Source organism: Sorex araneus, chromosome X, assembly GCF_027595985.1.
Source record: "Sorex araneus isolate mSorAra2 chromosome X, mSorAra2.pri, whole genome shotgun sequence".
Lineage (NCBI taxonomy): Eukaryota > Metazoa > Chordata > Mammalia > Eulipotyphla > Soricidae > Sorex > Sorex araneus.
This window is the reverse complement of record NC_073313.1, coordinates 39,764,062-39,788,332: the sequence shown is the minus strand read 5'-3', so window position 1 is coordinate 39,788,332 and position 24,271 is coordinate 39,764,062. Positions and strand designations below refer to the sequence as shown.

At 39.5% G+C, this 24,271-nt stretch overlaps 1 protein-coding gene across 1 annotated transcript in view; it reads right to left on the bottom strand.

Moving 5' to 3' along the window:
- OTC (ornithine transcarbamylase) overlaps nucleotides 1–24,271 on the bottom strand; it is a 78,200-nt gene that overhangs the window by 39,246 nt on the left and 14,683 nt on the right. The window contains exons 2-4 of the mRNA XM_004612918.2: nucleotides 20,171–20,309; nucleotides 18,660–18,741; nucleotides 7,241–7,328 (exon numbers count right to left, since the gene is read on the bottom strand). Of these exons, the coding sequence (XP_004612975.1) occupies nucleotides 7,241–7,328; nucleotides 18,660–18,741; nucleotides 20,171–20,309 (309 nt within the window). The remainder of the gene's footprint in view (nucleotides 1–7,240; nucleotides 7,329–18,659; nucleotides 18,742–20,170; nucleotides 20,310–24,271) is intronic.

The following is a 24,271-nucleotide window of genomic DNA, read 5'->3' as shown; positions in this document are numbered from 1 at the left end:
CTATGTAACTAGCTCCCAGTCAAAATCCCTGACACTGAGTCTCTAATGAACTTTTCTAATTGAAATTCACACATGTCACAACTCATTGTTGAAGGATGAAGCTATTTCTATGTGATTACCCCCACCAGCACAGGGAGAGGACTCTAGGAAATTTGAATCTTATCTCCCCTGGACTCTGCACCACTGAGGCAGGCAGATAGCTAGGAGAGGGCCCAAGGCAGTGGAATTTCTGAAAGTCATAAATTCAATAACACTGAAGCTGCAAGAATTAAGGCCTGGGCCTGATAAGATGTTCCTGACACCAGTGATAGTGTGGAGGCTGGACCCCACAGAGACACGAACTTCAGCGGAGACAGACACTGCAATTTAGGACCTAAAGAAGATTTATGACACCAGAACGATCCCTCACCTCTGCCAGAGAAACTCCAGACCAAGGCAACTCCTCTTGGCAACCATCCTAGCAATGAACTCTTACCGAGCTAGAAATCCCCACCATGGGGTAAGTTGGAGAAACCCTATACAAGCCACCTTGAACTAAGAAAGGGCATGCACATGCTGTCTGAGCCCATGTGCTGCTGGTGCCCGCATGGCCAAGTACATATGGTGCCAGAGCACATGTGTCACCCACATCTCCCCTCTTGAAATGTGTACTGAGGCCCTCTCCCTCCATCCCTGCGTTCCCTCTTTCTTGAATGTGTTACTCTCTTTGCTCTCTTCCTTCCCTTTCCTCGAAAACCTTCCAGATAAAATCTTTTTTTACTTCTCTGCTTATCTGCTCCTGAAATTCCTTTCTGTGAGGAAGACAAGAGCCTATCAGTCCTGGATAAGGTCTAGGACTGACTCTCCTTTTCCAGCCTCATTTTACTTTTCTCAGCTTCTGTGAGCAGAAGCTTTTGGCTGGCTCATTCTACATTTTTGACTCCCTGAAAATTCCTGGGCTTCTCTGATAAACAGGGAGTTAACAATTGTTCAGCATAAAATTCTGCCTCAGAGCTTAGGCTCATAAGATAATGGCTAATACCTGAGGCAGGTGGCCAGAAAGACTCAAACCAGCCCAACCACCCTGGAGATTCCACACTTTCTCTGTAGAACTTGTTGATTGATAAGAAATGCAAAGGGCCTTTAAAAAGGCCTACACAAAACACTTCCAACTTAGTCCTAAACTAAGTTCCTCCCCACTTGGGGAGCTCCTTTTCTCTTCTACTTTCCAATTAACTTTCCTACTTTCCAACTCTGAGTCTGAGCATCTTTATTATTCATATTTTCATTCCTGAAAATATGGAAGAACCTGGGAATAGCGAATGAACAGAGATCTGCCGCCATCGCTTCCACCTCACCTGCATCAGTCCCGGGGTAGCAGAGGCAGATCGGGAGAAAACTCCCCTCTTTCTCCTCTGTGCCTCACACAAGCCACCCTTGGGGGCCCACCAATTTCACCATGATTTTTTTTTTGCTTTTTACGTCACACCCGGCAATGCTCAGGGGTTACTCCTGGCTCTGCACTCAGGAATTACTCCTGGCGATGCTCGGGGGACCATATGGGATGCCAGAGATAGAACAGGGGTTGGCCATGTGCAAGGCAAATGCCCTACCCGCTAAGCTATCACTCCGGGCCTGGATTTCACCGTGGACCTTTTCCCTTTACTAATTGTGCCTTGTATCCTTTCTTTCTTTTATTGAGAGGCAGTAATAAATCTCAGCCATGAGTATGACCATATACTGTCTCCTGTAAGATATCTTAATGAATCATGAAACACAGGGTGGCAGTGGGACCTCTGACATATCAATCAGTATACAAGAACAAGTCAACAGCTCTGTCTCAGTGCTCCTTTTCACTTCCCTTGAGCACCCTCAGATTGCCCAATACTCAATTTGGTCTTAGCTAAGGAAGTTTTTTTCACAATATTTTGAAGAGGGAACAGATTTTATTTTTATGCTTGTTATCAAGTATAAAAAGAGTGATCTATTTTATTTAGCATGTGTATTAAAGATTTTCTCTCCCTGATCTGATTTTTTTTACCTTCCTTTAGTGGCTGATGGGCTGGAGCGATAGCACAGTGGGTAGGGCGTTTGCCTTGCACAAGGCCAACCTGGGTTCGATTTCTCTCTCCCTCTCAGAGAGCCTGGCAAGCTACCTAGAGTATCTCGCCCACACGGCAGAGCCTGGTGAGCTACCCGTGGCGTATTCGATATGCCAAAAAAAAAACCCAACAGTAACAAGTCTCACAATGGAGACGTTACTGGTGTCCACTCAAGCAAATCGATGAGTAACAGGATGACAGTGACAGAACTTAGTGGCTTATACAGGACTAACTCAGAGGGTATTTTTTTTAAAAAAAGAGTTAGAGTTAGAAGGTGGTTATTTGAAGGGATATGCATGATAACCTTCAACATCTGTATTGCAAACCATAATGCCTAAAATGAGAGAGAGAAAGAGAAGAAGAGAGAGAAGAGAGGTGCTTGCCATAGAAGGAAACTGGGGTGGGAGGTGGCTTAAAGGGGTGGGAGGGAAACTGGGCCTGCTGCTAGGAAGTTATACTGGTGGAGGGATGGGTGTTGAAACATTGTATGACTGAAACACAATCATGAATAATTTTATAATGCTCTATCACGGTGAGTCAATAAAAAATAAAACTAAAAAAAGGTAGTTATTTGTAGATTCAAACAATACTGCTAACTTTCTTTCTGTTCTCAAATATAGTTAAGCTTGCCCTTGCCCTAAGCTTTTTGTTCCAGCAATTTTATGGTATTCTTTGCACATGTCTAGCCTACCTGGCTCTGTCTTTTTGATGAGTGACCAACGAAGACCTCAGAGAAGCCTTCCCTGACCACCCAATCTGAAATAGCCCCCCCACCCCCCACAGATCATTGCTTTAGTTTATCGTAGCACTTATTCCAACTGCTATTCTATTCGTGCTTTGTTTAATGAAAGTCTCCTCCCTGTAGACTTTAATTTCCACTTGAACAAGTATTTTGTTTGACTGATCAGCGTTTTATTTCTCAGTGCCAAAACAATGCCTGGGAGAAAAACAAGGCATTCAATAAATATTTTTGAATAAATTAATAATTAAATCATTTGACTAAATCGGTGACACCATGGAAGTTGCCTTTAACAGCTTTCAAGAGATTGTTCTAATTTTGCTTTGTTTTCTTTTGTCTCTTCCTGTTGCTACATTCTCTGTATTTCCCCTCAGGTTCTTCCTCCAGCAGCTTGCAGCCGCATTTTCATTCCTCTGGGCTACCTCACCCTCCACCTCCAGCCCCAGGCAGGTGACAGGGCAACGCAGTCAATCACTGCCAGGTGTGCACTATGCCTCCCGCAATCTCTTTGCATCTTGTAAAGTCTGGCTTGTATAAGAAGCAAGCAGGCAACTGCTCCGCCACTGTGCTGTGCATTGGCAGGGAGGATTTCATTAAGATTCACTTCTTCGCTTCTTCCATTTCAATTGCTTTCGGTGAAAGGCAATGGGTTTCTCAAGTCATCTTCAATTTGGACTTGTTGAAGATCCGCATCTCACCCATTTCATGCAGTGGTCAGATATTTTGGCAGATTAAGTGGTAATAGGGCACACGAAAGAAAGCGAAATTTTCAGTCACTACTCTACCCCCATCTGACATTTCCATCCCCTATTGCAGTCTCCTTTGACATTGCACTGTCCTACTCTCTTTATTTTTTTTTTTTTTTTTTGCTTTTTTGGGTCACACCTGGCGATGCACAGGGGTTACTCCTGGCTCTGCACTCAGGAATCACCCCTGGCCGTGCTCAGGGGACCATATGGGATGCTGGGATTCGAACCCGGGTCGGCCGCGTGCAAGGCAAACGCCCTACCCGCTGTGCTATCGCTCCAGCCCCCCTACTCTCTTTATTCCTTTCTAACTTCGTTCTTCCTCCCCTGAACGGCATCAGTCCTGAGGAATGAGAATTCCAGAATTCTCCCACGAAGAGACCCCGGAGCTCATTGTCTATCACTGAGCTTAGCTGTCTTTTCCGTCAGTTCTCAAAATCACACATGGTCTTCCTCCAAGAGACCCCTGGAGGAACTACGGCTTGTGTATATTTGTCCTTGGAGGTTTAACCTTTGGTGCAATATTAATGATAACTTTTCCAAAGCAAAAAATCCTTTCATTTTCCTACATCTTTGCTGGAGCGATAGCACAGCGGTAGGGCGTTCGCCTTTCACGTGGCCGACCTATGTTCGATTCCTCCACCCCTCTCAGAGAGCCCAGCAAGCTACTGAGAGTATCAAGCCCGCACGCAGAGCCTGGCAAGCTACCCGTGGAGTATTGGATATACCAAAAACAGTAACAATAAGTCTCACAATGAGAGACGTTACTGGTGCCCACTCGAACCAATCGATGAGCAATGGGATGACAGTGACAGTGACAGATTAAAGATGGGTTGCTCCAGCCCACATCTTTAATATCAATCCACAATGATGCCAAATAAATATCTTATTCTGTGTCTCTTCCTTAGCGTTGCCTTCACTATTGCACTGGCCAAAACTGATAGTTATCACAATAATCCGGTATTACTGTACAAGCTTACAAGTCAGGGTCCCTCAAAGTGTGGTCCAGTTGCTCTTGCAACAAAATCTTTAGGGCTCTTTTGAAAGTGTGGATTCCAAATACCATCAGAGCCCTAACCTGCAGAATTAGAATTTCTCAGTGGAAAGCCCAGAATTCTGCTTTTTTTTTTTCTTTTCGGGTCACACCCAGCAATGCACAGGGGCTCTGCACTCAGGAACTACTCCTGGCGGTGCTGGCGGACCATATGGGATGCTGGGAATCGAACGCGGGTCGGCCCCGGGCAAGGCAAATGCCCTACCTGCTGTGCTATCGCTCCAGCCCCCAGAATTCTACATTTTAACAAGGTCCCCAACCTAATTCTCACACTCATTTATATTTTATGCCCTTGAAATTAATCTCTCCACCTCACTTCAATTCAGCATTTGTCGATGCATAGTTTACATTGGGACATACCTCTGCTGAAGGAATGCTTCATACATTTGCATGTATTGAGAGTGTAGCAGTAAATGATTAAAGCCCTCATTTCATAGAAAAGGAAATTAAGATCCAGAGAAAATTTCACCTGTGGCATTTACTGATTAGGTCCATGGTAAAGCTTATTATATCTCAAGTCTTATGATTTCCAGGTTGTGCAGGAATAAAAGGTTAGCATAGCAGGACTGATGGCTATCCTTTGAAAGTTCTGATTGAAGTGTAGTCTTTAGGATGGCATCTGGGTATATTGATTTGGGGAGCATTTCTACCATGCCCAGGACTGATAAGAGTGGTTCACTGTGCCTAATATGTTTCTCTGAACAACATGGATTAAAATAAACACATACTTTCCTTCAGAGAGTCTGACGTTTTATACAGAGTATATTATGTGAACCTTCCCCCCAAAAGCACTGAGCACTAAATATCTGAAGAGCTAGACTTGCCAACTATTCCTGCTTGGCATTGCTTCACATATGTCACAAGTCCTCAGTAAAGGAATCGTGTCAAGGCGAATCTACTGTTGGAGGACTCTTGAAATTTTGCACTTGCTTTCCTCTGAACTTCATTACATGTGTCCTCTTCCTTTGTAGATTGTGCTTGGCATACTTTCACTGCAATAAGTCATAGTGTGAACATGACTATATGCTGAATCCTATGAGTTCCCCTGATGAATATCAAACACGGGGACTTCATGACATACATCCAACACTTTCCATAACTCATTTCACCATTCCTTTCATGGGCTGTGCAGATGTAGGAGTAGACAAAACAGTATGCTTGGAATACTGATTTAACTGATAAACTCATTTGCATCTTGGGTTTACTATTTTGTCATCTATAAAACTGGGCCAGTAAGAATTCCTTTGTATTATTCTCACAGGGATTTCAAGTGGCTAGCACTGAGTAGGTATTATTTTTATTCTTAATCTCCTGGGTAAAATGGAATGGCCAGAAGAAATTCTCTGGATCAAATTTTTAGTATGCATATATAGCCACGCAGCAATGGAATGATTTATAGGGAGTAAAAGATACTTACTACATTGGAATTTGTGAGGACATTTCTCGAGTTATTTGTAAGGTTCCTCTCACTAAGGAATGAAGTGAGGATTGCTGCAGGACCAGCAAGCACAGTAACTAATAGGCTTATACTCACCCTCAGTTTTCAGCCCAGGTTTGCCTGTTTGTCTCTTGCTTTTGGATTCTACCCACTCCTCCAATTTCTGAGCCCCAACCTCTTTATGGCTGCCAGTCCTTACTGGCTGCTAAACTGCTAGTTGGAAAGGATACTTGATATCATTCCTTAGCCATCTCATAATATGGGTTTGAATAAAAGTATATTTAATTTCTGTGGAAGCAGAATTGTTAAATACAGTCCCATTCAGTAGTAACATATTGGGAGGAAAGACTCATTCATGTTTATTATTTTTGTCCCTTGCATCAAGAATCTGAACACAGAATTTCTTTATATTAATATTGTGCCACCTGAAATAATGCAACTAACAGCTTTAAAGAGAAGTCTCTGAAATTTCTTCAGCAATTCAAATGAGTGGGATTCTTTACTATATTCTCGGGTAACTGCCATAAATAGTAGACTGTGTCTGCAAGGGCTTACTTTATGGAGCCTAGGGTGACCTTGAAGGCCATGTTGAAGATGAGAGACACTCTCATTCAATGTCCTTGAATAGTCACATAAATAATCTGTCTTCCTGCTAACCAATCAGGAACATCTGTACCATGTTAAGTCACCGATATTTGGAAATTTGGTTTTATAATAGCTAGTATGTCCCTAATTGTTTAATCCCTTCATGTCAATATGCTTGAGTCATCATAAGGATTAAATGAGTTAGAATTATGCTAACACCCAATAAACACACATTGAATGTTAGCTAATTAATATTATCACCTGCTCCAACTATAACTAGTTAGGAGTCATTGAGGGTGTCAATTTCCCTGCATTTCTATTTTTTCAATTATAAATGTAAAAGTAATTGTTGATGATTTGGAAGTTTTCTTAAGCTTAACTTTTTTTGATCAGAGACCTCTTCACATTGCTTAGAAAAAAGAAGATTTTAACCCATAGAAAGTAACCAGAAGATGACGAAAGAAGAAAAAAATAAAATAGTGAAAAGGACGCTAAAAAGGAAAATTATTATTTAAGGAGGTGCAGTTTTCTTTTATGAAGTTTATCCATCAGACATCCATCATACTGAAATAATCTTTGAAGAAAAGATTTACAAACCGGGATGTGTCTTTGAGACTTTCATTTACACCCAGATGAATATCTTGTGTTGTAAGAAAACAAGGATGGCCTCCCAGAAGTGCAAAACCTACAAGAAAACATAAAATAAAGCATTTTTTAGAGTTAGGTAGAAATATTATAAATAATTAGCACATACCTACTGAAAACTCAAAATTCTTTAAAGTTTTCTAATCTCCCTACAAGGAAGTCATAGGCAAAGTGAAAGGAGGACCTATGGGACAGAGATGAAATTATCTGTGCAAGTACTCAATTATTCTTAAAATGTGTGCCTATTTTTCAACTCTCTTGGAAAGAATCTTGCAGTAACATGGCATTATTCATTTTGAATAACTGGTTTTTAAATCTTTGAAGACAATAATAATGTTCATCCAGAAAAATACAAAAATAAGCAGTAGTATAGGATAGCATGGATTACAACAGAATGCTACTCAGTTATGAAGACAAAAAGCAACACATACAACATGAATGGATCTCACAAATTTTATTATTCCAAATTTAAGAAGCTAGACCAAAAAAGCACCCATTGATAATTACATTAATATGAAGCCCTGGAACAAAGCTAACATAGAGTGATAGGAATTATAAAAGAAGTTGCTTTTAGAGAAGGTGGCTATCTGGGAAGGAGCATAGATAAATTTCTGAAGTAATTAAATTATTTATTTCTTTATAAAGTGTAGGCTAACATATATTCTGGGGAACACGTATCCTTTCAGAACTTTACTGTTTCCTTTGAGAGAGGATCTATGGAAAAAGCTTTATTTGGTATACAATGTAAAAAGCAATTAAGTATAATTACTTGATAGAGACTTGTCCAAAGAATTTTGCAAATATTACTTTTTCCTCCCTACTGTAATTTACCTAATTTATCTTTTGGAAAAAAATTCAAGAGTCACAATTGGCTGATTCCCATCTGTTTCCCATGAGAAGGGGGAAATAATTAATTACATTGTGAATTGGGGGATGAGTTATTTCAGATCCCACAGAAGTTCAACACAATTTGAATAACACACTTTGAATATTGATTGATATTAAATAATATTAGTCTTTTCTGGTAAGTGTGATCATGATATTTTAGCTATGTGGGAAATGTCCTTTATTTTAAAATGCATACTAATGTAGTTTGGGACAAAGTGTCATGATATCTTTAATTTACTTCAAGATATTACAGCAACAAACATAAAGGCAGCATATTAGCAGTTGTTCGTACAATGTAAATAATGTAGGGTGCTTTTCTACTAATCGTTCTACTTCTGGTTTATTTGAAAAAATTCTAAAAAAGTGAAAACTACACAAGAGCCCTCAGTCCTGTTCCTGTGTAAAGCGAAAGTCATATTCTACCTATTTTATACTTGAAAGTATTCTCTTATACCACTGTTTATCTAGAATTCACAATGTTGTGACTTAAACAATGAGTATTACAGAGGTCTGCCATGTGCTAGCACTTTATAAGCATTCTCCCATTAAATACCTCTAACAATGAGCACAGTAAATATTATTATAAGAATTTTCTAGATAGGTTTTCTGAATATCAGAAAACCTAAGACTTTTTTTAAAAAGCCTATACTCCTGTATTGCCAAGAGGAGACCAGTCTTGAGCGAAATTGCTTTGGGATCTACAGAGGTAGGACAATTACAGCAAAACTGAACTCAGTTTTCTTTATCTGAAAAATCCGGGAAGTTTCTCTAGAGCCTTAAGAGTCCTTGGAGATATTGATGAGAGAATGTGAAATATGTTAACGGTCCTACTTGTTAATAGTCCCTTCATAAGGGCTGTCATTCCATGTTTAATGTTTTACTGCTGCAGCCTTTTAAATCTACCATCTTGTCCTCTTCGCCTTCAGCCTGATATCTAGGTAAACTGATAAAAAATACAGATGAACCTTCCTTTTGTGTGGAAAAACACAAAAGAGAAAAGGAGCAGCGGGGCTCTATCTCTCCCGCTGCCCGCGTTCGATAGTCTCACGCCGCTTCCCCATCCCGGGGAAGTTTGATGGCGATGATGAGGCAGGCAAAGGAAGGAAGAAGGCCAAACTGGTTGCTCGATCAGTTTATTTTGTTCTCTCTTTCTGCTTCTCTCCCGGTTCTGGATCTCTCTCTGGATCTTCCTCTATTCCCCTTTCTGCCCCCACAGTCTCGGTTTATATAGCAAATTACATAGGGCGGTAGCACAAAGGTGGGTTTAACATCAACAAATCAACAAAGAAGACCATTTCTTGAGGAAATTAACAAAATCTCATCTAAGGAAATTCATCAAAGGAGATCCACTCAAGGGTGTGATTCCAAACAAGGGTATGTCAGGGTGTGAGCTAGTAATCTGCTTAAATAGTTATAGTGAATCTACTTCTAATATTTCTAGCAATGTCATTCTGTATGAACACAGTAAGAGATATAAAGTTTGTTTCTTCCTGAGGACATCTCACTATATATCCCAGATCACAGTCCTCAGGCCAGGTTAGTCTCCCTAACCCCAGCAGGGTCCTAGTTTCCTCGTTACCTTTTGAATCATGACATCATTGTTCATGATCATGCCCTCAACTTATAGTTGAGTATTGTGGCACTTTGGCCTGGCCCATTTTGATGCCAGGGTAGCTCACAGCTTGCCCTGGGTCTATTCCATCCCTCATCGGGACCCTGCTTTTGGAGTGCTGGAACTAAGGGCAACTGAGTTGAGAAAGCAGATTCCCAGGAGTAAATATTATTGGAGTCAATCAACTCCAAAGTTACAAGCATAATATTAACTGTCTTCATGTGTCCATACAGAAAGGACATTGCTTTAAGTTAAACTATGCAAAAGATATAACTTACAATACAAGTTCAGAGTCCTTAGAAGGGTCTAATCTTACAAGATAACAAAGTCTGATTAGGGAAAAGGTGATTAACTGGTTGGGAAGGAGGGTGCAGAGAAGAGTTTACAGATAAACAAAGGAATGGGAGTATCTCTGGGAGTGTCTCCAGGAATGTCTAAACCTAAGTTCCCTGTGGCAAGGGAGGAAGGACGATCAATGTTATCCTAAAATATTTAGAGCTACACTCCAACACTTTTGTACTAATAGAAAGTTAAATATAAAAGGTCCTGATGAGGATACCCCAATACCAATCCTAACCACAAAGAAATAACAAGCCAGTATCATTTCCCTGATCTCTAATGCTACTTTCAGACCAACTTTGGAGCCACCCATACTTTTTCCAGAAAGACATATTATGTAGATAATGCCCTTTGAATGAAGGTATGTTGTCCTCACTATCAACTATTAACCCAAATGTGGGTGCATCTTGTCTCTGTGAAGTGACCACAACAGGCCTTATAGCATGGTCTGAAATATATTCATTCATTATAAAACTCCTGCCCCCTCGCCAGGCTGTCTTCATTGGGGCCCTCTCGGAGGGGGTGGGTTGAGTTTAACTCCCTGCCCCAAGCAGAGCCCTGGCAGCCAAAAACCTCCAGAACCCAGCCAAAGCCATGCTCAAGGCCACTCTCCACATGCTTGGACGAACCCCACCCATGAAGGAACCAACAGAGGAACCCAGGTATGTGGGACCCATGGCTGAGATCTCCAAGCCTGCTTGGATTGGGACTGGGCCTCCTCCACCTAGATTCTCCATTTTCCAATAGCTTGGCAGTCACAACCACAAATTCTGCCCCTGGGGCCATGTAATCTCATCAACAACCAAGACCCAGAGACTATAAAACAAAGCTCCCAAAAGAGAGCAATGCAGAATCTCGCATGGCAGAGCCTGGCAAGCTACCCATGATATATTAAATATGCCAAAAACAGTTACAATAATGGGCCTCATTCCCCTGACCCTGAACGCAACAGGGACAAATGGAGACATTACTGGCGCCTGCTCGAGCAAATAGATGAGCAACGGGACGACAGTGATACAGTGATAAAACTGTATGCATTGTATTGTCCTAGGCACTGAGAAAAGCCTTGCCATGAAATGCTTCAATAGGAAGCAACACATCCTAATTGGGAGAGATGGATAAGAAATGGGATGTGTCAATTCAATATATTGCATGTTTGTTATTGATAATTGATAAAAAATAAAACAGAGCAGGGAGGGTAAAATAAACATAGAAAACAGTAGTTGTAATTATAAGTACACAGCCAAGGAAGTCATATTGAAGCATAATAGACAGCAGGAAGAGCATGTACAAAGGAGGAGTCATGCCTAATGGGTTCAAAATTCAGCAAGGTTGGTGGGAAACGTGCAGAGTATGCAAGGAGGAGAGTAGTAGAGGTGAGAATGCAGAAGAATGTGGGGAGGAAGCAAAAGGAATGACATCACTGAACTTAGGTTTGTTAGAATGCCTGTCGTGGGGCAGGGCAGAAGCAGGAAGACTTGTCGATAGACCTACAAAAATCAACTGAGATTGATAACTTGGTAGGAACAGGATAGTATCAGTTGAAGTAGGGAGAAATTGGGTGGATTCTTCATATATTTTGAAAGTAGAGTCATCACATGTCTAATGACTTTGCTGATTGATTAAAAATACTCTAATAATTTGAGAAGCACTTCCACTATTATGTTTCCCCACCTGCTAGCATTTGCATACATAACATAATGGGGGGGGCGTGTCACAGAAAGTGGTTTAAGTTAGAAGTAGGAGTCAAGGGCTGGAGAGATAGCATAGCGGGTAGGGCGTTTGCCTTGCACAGGGCCGACCTGGATTTGATTCCCAGCATCCCATATGGTCCCCCGAGCACCGCCAGGAGTAATTCCTGAGTGCAAAGCCAGGAGTAACCCCTGAGCATTGCCGGGTGTGATCCAAAAAAAGCAAAAAAAAAAATGTAGGAGTCAAAGACTTCTGAAGTTCTTGAAAAGATAGAATGGTGGTGTGGGGAATGCTTTGTTTCAGAGAAGGAAATGTCCCTGCAACCTTAGTTGTCACTGCCACTGTCATCCCGTTGCTCATCAATTTGCTCAAGCAGGCACCAGTAATGTCTCCATTGTGAGACTTGCTGCTACTGTTTTTTGGCATATGGAATACGCCACGGGTAGCTTTCCAGGCTCTGCCGTGTCAGCGGGATATTCAGTAGCTTGCTGAGCTCTCTGAGAGGGACGAAGGAATCGAATCCAAGTCGGCTGCGTGCAAGGCAAACGCCTTACCCACTGTGCTGGGCAAAAATAAAAAAAAAGAATTTCAGTTGTCAGAGGGCATCTGAAGTTCTGAGAAGCTACCAGGAGCTACCATTGTTGATGAGAGGAGAGAACAGGAGGATTGGGTCTCCACTCTCATTTCACCCTTATTAATCCAGAGAAGTAAGCTTCTGCTTTATTTGCTTTCATGTTTCACATAAGATAATTTTGAACAAAGGATTCCTGGTATTACTACTTTAATCTCTGTTTGGAAAAAATGAAAGTACATTTTAGTTTGTTCTTTCTTTTCCTTACAGACCCCTGCAAGCTTTTGAAAAAGGTATAAACATAATTCATGCACTGGAAATGCGAGGGCTTTCAGAGCTCTTGCTGATAGAATGAAAGCAGTCATTACCTCTCTGCACAGCACTTTTATGCCTGTAAAATAGTATCTTAACTTTTATATTGGCATCATTTTAAAGATGATGACTTTAAAACATATTGGAAAGCACCAGCTTCTGTTTCAGCATGAAAGTCAAATATCAATGTTAAGTAATGAAAAGAACCATCTCTTAGGATGCCCTGTGCATTTCCTATCAGCCACTGCTCTCAAAAAGATTAATAAATGTATTCATCTGTCTGCTCAATTAATTTGCAATAAAAGAATATAATCATCAGTAGACACTCGGGAGAATTGCACAGTTTGCCAAGCAGGCATACACAGAGTGGGTAAGGAATGATCTACAACTATGCACTGTGACATTGATAGATCTCATAACCATGACGTTGAGTGAAAAAAGCGAGACACAAAAGAGCATGTGCTGAATTATTCCACTTATGTAAAGTTTGAAAACAGGCAAAAACTAAGCTTTGATGTTAGAATCTGTGAGAATGGTTAACCTAGAGTGAGAGTGGGTGGAATAAAGACTGGAAAGAGATACAAGGGAGGGCTTCTGAGCATTATTAACAATGTGGTTCTCTACCTACGTATTCAAGTTACAATAATTTATTATTCACCGTAAAAATTCATCCAACTTCCTGTGTGACACCTACATGCTCAGGGAGCTTATGGACTGCTGGGGATCGAACCCAGATCAGCCGAGTGCAAAACAAGCTCTTTACCTGTTGTACTCTCTCTGACCCCGAGTTTTATTTATATACTACTTTTTTTAGGGGGGGTGGCTTGGGCCCTAACTCAAGGTGATCAGAGACTACTCACAGCTTTTACACAGGATAACTCCTAGCTTTGCTCGGGGATCAAACCCAGGCCTTCCACATGCAAATAAAGTGCTCTAGCACTTTGAGGCATCTCCCTGGGTCTTATTTTCTATTTTTGTTTTAAATACCAAGGAAATAGGTTTGAATGAACTGCTTTTTTTTTTACCAAGAGACAACATCCAACAGAAATGCTAAGCCATCAGGAGGACTGGTCAATGATTGAAATCTATCACAATTGTATGTGGCACGGAGGCTAGAGAAGATAGAGAGGGACCAGCATGACAATAATAGTTGAAAATGATCATGCTGGATAAGAACTGAGTGTTGAAAGTAGGTAAAGGGAAATATATGATAACCTTTCAGTATCTGTATTGCAAATCACAATGCCCCAAAGGAGAGACAGACAGTCAGATAGACAGAGTGTCTGCCATGAGTCAGACTGGGGGGAAAGGGGCTGAGTGGGGGAACTGGGGACATTGGTGCTGGGAAATGTACACTGGTGGAGGGATGGGTGTTGGAACACTGTATGACTAAAATCCAACCATGATCAGCTTTGTAAGGGTTTATCTCACAGGGATTCAATTTTTTAAAAATTTAAAAAATAAGAAATGCTCAGCCATGTTTTTTATTGGGGTTTACTATTTCTGTAAGCATTTAAATTACTACTCACTGACTGATTTGCCTATTGCTGAATTTGGCAGGGTGCCAATGCAATTAAGCCCTTGGCTACTTATGGAAGAGAATGACAAATATCCTGTAAACCATAAGGCTTTATTATGGTTATCTGTTCCTTTTTTGTATATATTTGCAATTTTATGCATGTTTCAGAGCCTTTCTTTATAGAAACCCATCAGTTAACAAAATGCCTAATGCCATATATAGAAACAATTTTACTAGAATGTAACATAACTATTAGATGTCTGAATTAAATTCAATTATTTACAAATAAATTTAATGAAAACTTCCAATTATAGGTCTGCTATTTATTATCTATGTATCCGTGGACTAATTGCTGAACCTATTTCAGATTATTTTTTCAATGGCCTCACCTTTCTAGAGTCATTTTCAGGATTAAGTGAAATGATTCATGCAATTAATATTGAGAACCTGGCACACGGTCTGGGCCCAAAGACTTATTAAATCTCCACTCATAGCTTTGTTATTAGCTTAACTGTTCCTTTACATGTAAACAGTAAAACTAGTCATTTGTTCAAGGGTATTTGGTGTCAAAAAACATTTGAATAAAGAAAATTGGTAGAAAGCCGTTTTCTTTATTAAAAAATAATTAAAAAGCAAAACCAAGAAAGCAGTTAAAAATTAATACCAAGGAGATGTGACCCCGGGGGCCGCACGTGTTTGCGGCCCCTCCGCAGCTGCACCCGCGTGAATCCAGACCCAGCTGAACCAACTACAACATGGACTGCTCCTAGCAGATTGTTTCCTGCCAGAGAACTAAGCTGCGACCCCATGCCCGCCTGGGAGGGGAATGGTATTTCTCTCTCTCGCCTGTCCCTTCCCGGGGATGAATACCTAGGTTGATTTCATGTCTTAGCTATTGTACTGAGTGTAGCAATGAATAATGGTATACATGTGTTATTTTGAGTGAATGTTTTTAAGTCCTGGGAAAAGATTCCCAAAAGTGGAATTTCTGGTTCACATGGCAGTTCAATTCTAAGTCTACTGAGAACTCTCAATTTTTTAAAATTTAAGTCATTTCAAGACATAGTAAAGATCACCTTCCTTAAGTTAAAGATTAAATTATATTCTGACCAATTTATGAAAAATCCAAAGTATTGAGATTTCCCTTGAGAATTGCTATTTCATTTTCTTTCTCTCGCCTGTCCCTTCCCGGGGATGAAGGGCGTGGGGACCACCATATTATGACGACCACAGATGGGTTTTACAAGCTTGCAATGATCGAATATCCGGAAGAAATCTCCCTGGACTTAGTTGTTAAAGTACAGAAATACAGAACTACAGAACTACTGCTACTGCGGCCGCGCAACTTCATTTCTCTTCACAACAGGTCTGACTCTTGTGGGGTGCTCCTAATAATAATGGTGAGGTTTGTGTTGAAATATTGAATGTAACCAAAGTAAATAGAAAGTAAAGTGAAATTTATCAGTTACAAGGCGGGGGGTGCGGGGGTGGGCGGGATGGGAGGTGTACTGTGGTTTTTTTTTTGTTTTTTTTTTTTTGTCTTCGTGGTGGGATATGGGCACTGGTGAAGGGATGGTTTTTTCAGCATTGTATGACTAAGACTTAAGCCTGAAAGCATTGTAATTTTCCACATGGTGATTTAATAAATAAAATTAAAAAAATTGAAACCAAGAACTTTATATGATTTTGGGCCACTTCTGCCAGTACTCAGGACTTACACCTGATTCTATACTCAGGGATCACTCCTAGCAGGCTCAGGGGACCATATGTGGTGCCAGGGCAGAACTCAGGTGGGTTATGTGCAAAGCAAATGTACTATCCACTGTATCCACTCAAACCTCCAAATTTTAAAAAATATTTTAAAATTTAATTAAAGAACTGTTATTTACAATGTTATTGCTAGATGAGGTTTAGACATGTCATATTTCAACTCCAATCCCTCCACCGGTGTTCCCATATTTCCTCTCAATCCCCAACCCATGCCAGTCAACATGAAAGGCACATTATAAAGTTCCCATGGTTGCAGCTTAGATATCATGTTTTCAGTGTTATGGAGTCTGTGATTTGGATATTGCTATACCACTTACCCATATCATCTCGTATTCCCATCTTGATTTCTCTCCTTATCTGTCTTCTCCTTTCTGGTCTCAAGGGTGATCTAGGCATCCCCCTTTACATTTCCTCCTCCAGTATTTTTATACCACATATAAGTGGGATCATCCTGTGTTTGTCTTTCTAATGTCTTACTTCAAGCAATATGGTATCTTCCAGTTCCAACCAGATTGCAGCAAATTGCATGATTTCATCATTCCTTGCAGCTGCATAGTATTTCATTGTGTATATATGCCATATCTTCATAATACGTTCATCTATCATTGAATACCTAGGTTGATTTCATGTCTTAGCTATTGTACTGAGTGTAGCAATGAATAATGGTATACATGTGTTATTTTGAGTGAATGTTTTTAAGTCCTGGGAAAAGATTCCCAAAAGTGGAATTTCTGGTTCACATGGCAGTTCAATTCTAAGTCTACTGAGAACTCTCAATTTTTTAAAATTTAAGTCATTTCAAGACATAGTAAAGATCACCTTCCTTAAGTTAAAGATTAAATTATATTCTGACCAATTTATGAAAAATCCAAAGTATTGAGATTTCCCTTGAGAATTGCTATTTCATTTCTTTTTCCTTTGTTGTATGTCAGATGTTATCTCTATCACTTAAAGAAGACTGTGCTTGGAGGTGACCATGCAGTGCCAGGGATCACACTTAGAGCCCTTTGAATGCTAAGCATGTGCCCCGCCGGTAAACTATCTTTCTTTTAGAGCCTCAAAGATTAGATGACACCTTATAGTTTCCCCATTTCTTCTTCCTTCCTTCTCTCAAGGAGCAAGTAAATTGATTTAGCAACAACAGTGAACTTGAAATCTGAACTCTGGCACTATTTGTATTGATTGAGTAAACTTAGCAAGTCATATAGTACAGGAGTCTTCACCGACTAGTCTACAGATCAGTACCAGTCCACAGGTGTAAAAAAATTGAGGAACACTCATACAGTCGCTCAGAACTGCATTTTGGTATATATTTTATGAACCTCATTCCTGTCATTCCTGGGTAAGTATCACATGTAGCATTTGTTTGCTTCAGTCTTAGAAAACTGACACTCCTAAGTAGGGTAGAATATTTGAAGAATCATCCAATATGTCTTTGCAGTGCCACCTTTTCTGTCTTATCCATTTGCTGATTGGGCAGTGGTATTATTGATTCAGGAGAGGTCTGCTAAAGTAGAATTGCAGAGAGAAAGAAAATATGTGATATATGGCTTATGAGTTTCAAAATAGACTTTTTGAAACTCGTTACAAATATGATAGTTTGAGAGAAAAAGACCATTCAATTTCAACAACCTAGGATTACAGACACAAACAAATATTAGACTTGAAAGAATACGGTGAATAGTTGCAGCCAGCATTTTCTCCTGCTTTGTCATCTGGCCTCTGACACTGGAAAGGGGAAGAGAAACAAGAGAGAAGTAGCAGAAATGAACATTGATGGACCTTTGACACATTCCTTTTGTCTGTCTCCCAGGCTATGTATTGAATGGCTGTATGAGAATGGTGAACGTTTCAAGGGTTCTGAAACTCCAGAGTTTATAATCCCTGATCTTTTCTTTTGGGATACAGCTGTAAGATGCAACAGATGTTAATAGAACCATTCTGGTGCTTACTATGAAGAGTGATAGGATGGAGATGGCTTTGCCCATCTCTTTTCCCAGTGTTGCTTAGAGAGCCACTGAAATGTCAAAACATATCACAGGTCCCCTGATCACAAGGAAACAAAGTCAACACAGAATGTAAGATATCCATAGTGCAATTCAGATCTAAAATCCCAAGTAGACACCAACATGGACATTTGATGATGATATCTTGATGATGATCATGCAATGGCTAGATTTCCATAGCCTTAGATGTTTTGAAATTCAGATATTCTCCAGGATCTAATCATGACTGTTGAAAGGAAAAGGATACTCTAGTTGTCAATTAAGCCCTGAATCACCTTGTCTAATTTGCAGACATTGGGTAGCTACCATCCAGCAAAAATTGTTATGAATAAGAACAAGTTCTTAAAATGTTACAAAATGTACAGTTTGGGCTCAAGTGAAGTTGAATCCCGAGAATTTATACTTATTTACATTTTATATTGAACACAACCATTGGGGATTTTTTAAGTTCTTGTAGAAGTGCTATAGATGAAGATAAATCTTTCTACTTGCACTTCCATAAGTACTGGAAAGAGCATTCGGAAATGTACTATAACTGCTGCTGACAGTGTTTTCCATTTGTGATTGGTAAAGAAAAAGATTTCCCCCACCTGAAAGCTCCTCTCAGCGCCTCCTTTTCACACTCACTCTTTAACACAGCACCAGTTAGTCATTGGACTCACCTGTTTCTGTGGACAATCTTGTTCGTGTACTTCTTTTCTCAAAAATCATGCCTAAGGCCTTCCCTTGTAATAACGGCAAATACTGAAAATCAAGGACAAGAATACAATTAAAATGAAAAAATTAATTTTCTGTGATATTAAGGACTGTTTCAAAGTTTATTCTTGAAATTCTCAGAAGATGTAGAGTTACTGCTCCAAAATATTTTAAAAGTACATTTATGCTGTGCTTTTTTTTCATGTTCTGTTCAAGTTGGAAAGAAACAAACTCCCACAGTTTACTGGATTGCAATCAAAAAGTAGTGTTAGGTTCTCTAGGTTCAATCTAAACACATTTAAAAAATTTTAATTTTTAACTGTAACCATCTTCTTAACCCCATGAAAATCTCCATCAATGTCCAATGACCTTGAAGATGCTCAAATAGGATGTGTTTTCCTCAGAGTAGCTAGAAACAAGCTACTCTGTCCAATATGTGGCACAAAGAATCCTAATGGAGTTTCAGTTACACTTTCATGCTGTGTCTTTGTGCAAGTGCAAAGTCTTTATTTCTGAAAGTTATTTGGAAACAATCTGGAGAGTTTGGACTATAGGGTGGGGCCCTTCCTCCTTCCTCTTCTATAGATGATATTCCTGATAGAATGAGTTCTGGAACAAATAAGTCCCTGCAAGCTAACTTTCCTGACAAACTAAGTGTGAAGAACAAAGACCTGTGATCTTTGGAAGGCCTTTTCTCTTTATTTCAGGTTTTCTACAGCATCATCAACTAATAGCAGTTGGAGTCACTTTTACTTTTAATCTGTATTTAGAAATTTAGGAACAAGTGAATAAGATAATAAAATCAAGGTTGTAGAAAACTTTCTCAACCTGATATAATTCTTTAAAAAGAAGCATTGAAATAAACTTATAGTACAAAAATGCTTTCAGAATCAAGCAGTCTAAATGAAGCTTCTGCATGAAGCGTATCTTAAACATAATTTGCTCATAACGCAGAATAGTGATTACAGCTAAACCATATCCCATCTCTTCTCCAATTTAATTACAATTTGATTGTTTCTTCACTAATCTAAAACAATTTTAACACTGTCATATCACTGTAAACTTTTAAATGTGATTCTAATTATCACATATCTGATATGTATTCACAAATGAAAATTGTCGCAGACGAAAAGATATTATCTTTATTTTTAACTTGATAGAAAACACATGGAGAAAAGAAAGGAAATATAAAAATAAAATCACTCCTGACAAATGATTCCTTACGTTCTGACTCTGTTAATAATGAATTTCGACATTCCACATGAAAGAAGTGCAAGGACTTGCCAATGAATAACTGATTTTTAGGCTTTTTATATGCCTGTACTCAGTGATAATCAATTACCTCTACTGTGTGGTTTCATTACTTAGATACTGTTTTGGAATTTTAATGTAGTTGCCTTTCTCTCTTTCTTTGGAAAGACTGTCTTTTAAAAGATTTCTGGGTAGGAATGAAACATAAGATGATAATACTATTTACCTCTCCTTTCTGTTTTATCCTGTGTTTCAGATCTGCTGATAGCCATAGAATGTACTTAATTTCTTCTCCTGTAAAGTCCTTTAGAGTAAGGAGGTCGCGACCCTTTAGCTGTACTTTTTTCTGTAGTGGTTGTCCACATCTATGAAAAAAGAAAATTAATACATATATATACTTAATAACACACTCAACTGCTATGACGATGCTTGTTTAATTCTGGAAATGAAACAGAAAAATATATGTAGCACCAAAGTGCTAATGTATTGAAATTGATATGACTGTGGTTTACATTTCAGAAGCCTATTTTTGATCATTGACAGAAATGAATTTCAGAAAAGAGGTGGAATTCTTATTTGCTGAAAATAATCAGGTGAGTGGTTTTGCAATCTGCTAGTTGTGTAACATCAGATACATTCTCAACCTCTATACTAAATTTCTCTCCTAGAAAATGAGTCTAATAATTTTATAGGGCTTTTGTAATGACAAAGCTATTTAACACATGGAAACCATACCATATATTACATATTATAAACAGTTAATAATTTTAGCTATTATTAAAACTATTCTATTTTGCCAACAGAATTTATAATGTTGCATACAAGAGAAACCCAGTTTTATTCTTTTTTTCCACTGCCCTTTAATCTGTTCTTATTATTTAATGCCTTGGTCAGTGAAATACAGTGGATACTGAGGCTTTTTTAGTAACTCTTAGAAAAAAATTAAATTTATTAAAGAACCGTAAATTACAAAGTTTTTGATAACTGAGTATTAAACGCATAATGTTCTAGCACCAATCCCACCACCAGTGTCAATTACCCATTCACCAGTGTTCCCAAGTTCCCACTTGGGCCCTCAGCCAGCCATCTTGACTGACACATTTTATTTATTTATTTACCTTTATTAATAGTGAATCACCAAGAGGTACAGTTACAAACTTATGAACTTTCATGTTTGCATTTCAGTCATACAGTGATCGATTACATCCCTCCACCAGTGCCCATTCTCTTCCACCAATGTTTCCAGTATCTCTCCTACCACCCACACCCCATGCCCCACCACCCCACCCTGCCTCTGTGGCAGAGCATTCCCTTTTGTTTTCTTTCCTTTTGGGTGTTGTAGTTTTCAATAGAGGTATTGAGTGGCCATCATGTTTAGTCTACTTTCAGCTCGAATCTTTCAACCCGAATGGGTCCTCCCAACATCCTCTACTTGGTGTTCCCTTCTCTATCTCAGCTGCATTTCCCCCAGCATGTGAGGCCAGTTTCCAAGCTGTGGGGCAGACCTCCTGATCCTTACCTCTACTACTCTTGGGTGTTAGTCTCCCACTCTGATACTTTATATTCCAGAGATGAGTGCGATCTATGTCTGTCTCTCTCTTTCTGACTCATTTCACTTAACATTATACTTTCCATGTTGATCTACTTATATGCAAATTTCATGATTTCATCATTTCTAACAGCTGCAAAGTATTCCATTGTGTAGATGTACCAAAGTTTCTTTAACCAGTCATCTGTTTTTGGACACTCCGGTTTTTTCCAGATTTTAGCTATTATAAACAGTGCTGCAATGAACATACAATTGCAAATGTCATTTCTACTATACCTTTTTGCCTCTCCAGGATATATTCCCAGGAATAGTATTGCTGGGTCAAATGGGAACTCAATTTCTAATTTTTTGAGAATCATCCATATTGTTTTCCAAAAGGGCTGAACCAATCGCCACTCCCACCAGCAGTGAAGGAGAGTCCCTTTCTCCCCACATCCGTGCAAACACCCGTTGCTTTTATTCTTTTGGATGTGGGCCAGTCTCTGTGGTGTGAAGTGATACCCATGACATTCTTCAAAGAAATGGAGCAAACACTCCTGCAATTCATATGGAACAATAAACCTCCACGAATAGCTAAAGAAACTCTTGGGGGAAAATATGGGAGGAGTCACCCTCCCCAACCTCAATCTCTACTAAAAAGTGGTAATAATTAAAACAGCATGGTACTGGAACAAAGGCAGAGCCGCAGACAGGGTTGAATATCCTGACACACACCCTTAAATATATGCTCATCTAATCTTTGATAAGGGAGCAAGAAATGTGAAGTGGAGCAAGGAAAGCCTCTTCAACAAATGGTGCTGGCAAAACTGAACAGCTACATGCAAAAAAGATGGGCTCAGATCTCTACCTAATACCATGTACAAAAGTCAGGTCAAAGTGGATTAAAGATCTCAACATCGGACCAGAGTCCATAAGGTACATGAAAGACAAGGTTGGCAAAACCCCCCACGACTTTGATGCTAAAGGTATTTTCAAAGATGACACACCACTAGCCAAGCAAGTGAAAACAGAGATAAACAAATAGGACTATCTTAAACTAAGAAGCTTCTGCACCTCAAAAGAAACAGCGACCAAAATACAAAGACAGTCTACAGAATGGGATAGGATATTCACCCAATACCCATCTAATAAGGGGTTGATATCAAGGATATACAAGGCACTGGTTGAACTCTACAAGAAAACATCCAGCACCATCAGAAAATGGGGGGTGGAAATGAACAGAAATTTTCTCAAAGAAGAAATCTGAATCACTAAAAGACAGATGAAAAAATGCTCTACATCACTAATCATCAGGGTGATGCAGATTAAAACAACAATAAGATATCATTTCACACCACAGAGACTGGCCCACATCCAAAAGAACAAAAGCAACAGGTGTTTGCGTGGATGTGGGGAGAAAGTTACTCTCCTTCACTACTGGTGGGAATGCTGACTGGTTCAGACCTTTTGGAAAACAATATGGATGATTCTCAAAAAATTAGAAATTGAGCTCCCATATGACCCAGCAATACCATTCCTGGGAATATATCCCAGAGAGGCAAAAAGTTATAGTAGAAATGACATCTGCTTGTATGTTCATTGCAGCACTGTTTACAATAGCCAAAATCTGGAAAAAAAAACCGGATTGCCCAGAAACAGATGACAGGTACATTTTAAAGTTTGGTTTTGTACCTTGGATCTCATGTTTTCAATATGATTATTAATTTTAAAGTGCTCTGTTAACTTTATTCTTTCCAAGTCTCAATAACATAACATAATGTGTATTAATGACAATTTTTTAATTTTAAGAAATTTACTACAAATTAACACATTTCCCCCTTCAAACTTATGCCTTATCCAAGCAAATTTCCTTGATAGTGCATCAGGGACCAGAAGCTGTTTCTTCTTTTTCCATGCCTTCAGTTCCTCCAAAACAAGCCAACGAACAAGTCAAGCCAAGGGAAGTAAGGGAAGTAAGACTAGGAAAAGTCATATTTTGTTCTACTATTTGGACATAACTAGATATATTCTAATGTAACACTGATAGATTCTAATCTGGCATTGGTGTTGGGTACTATTAGATAAATTATAATCTAACATAGAGAGATTGTAATGTAGTATTGGTGTTGGGTACTTTTATGGACTCTTTGGAGAACTCACTCATCAATAGGAATTTCTCAAAGTACTCTTTAGTGGCAGACAATTATATTTCTTTCTTTCTTTTTCTTTTTGGTCGGGAAGTCATTACTGGCTGTGCTCAGAGCTAAGCCCTGACTCTGTGCACAGGGATCACTTCTAGTGGTGATCAACGGACCATATGTGGTGCTGAGGATCAAACCCTGGCTGGCCACATGCAAGGCAAGTGCTTTACCTGCTGTACTATCTCTCTGCCCCTCTGTAGACAATTATATTTCTTCCAAGTGAACACATATGGACTCTTTTTGCTTCAGAATGTTGCTTCATGAACTGAAACAATACCATGTTAAGTATCTTGCTCACTCACTAATGGAAATGACTGTATCACTGTCATCCATTGCTCATCGATTTGCGCAAGTGGGTAATGTCTCCATGGAGGACTTGTTGTTACTGTTTTTGGCATATCTAATACACCACAGGAAGCTTGCCAGTCTTTGCTGTGCAGGTGGGATACTCTCGGTAGCTTGCCAGGCTCTCCATGAGGGACGGAGGAATCAAACCCGGGTCAGCTGCGTGCAAGGCAAACGCTCTACCCGCTGTGCTATTGCTCCAGAGGACAAAATAATCTGAGTATTTCAGGACTATCACTTGGTCAACACAGTA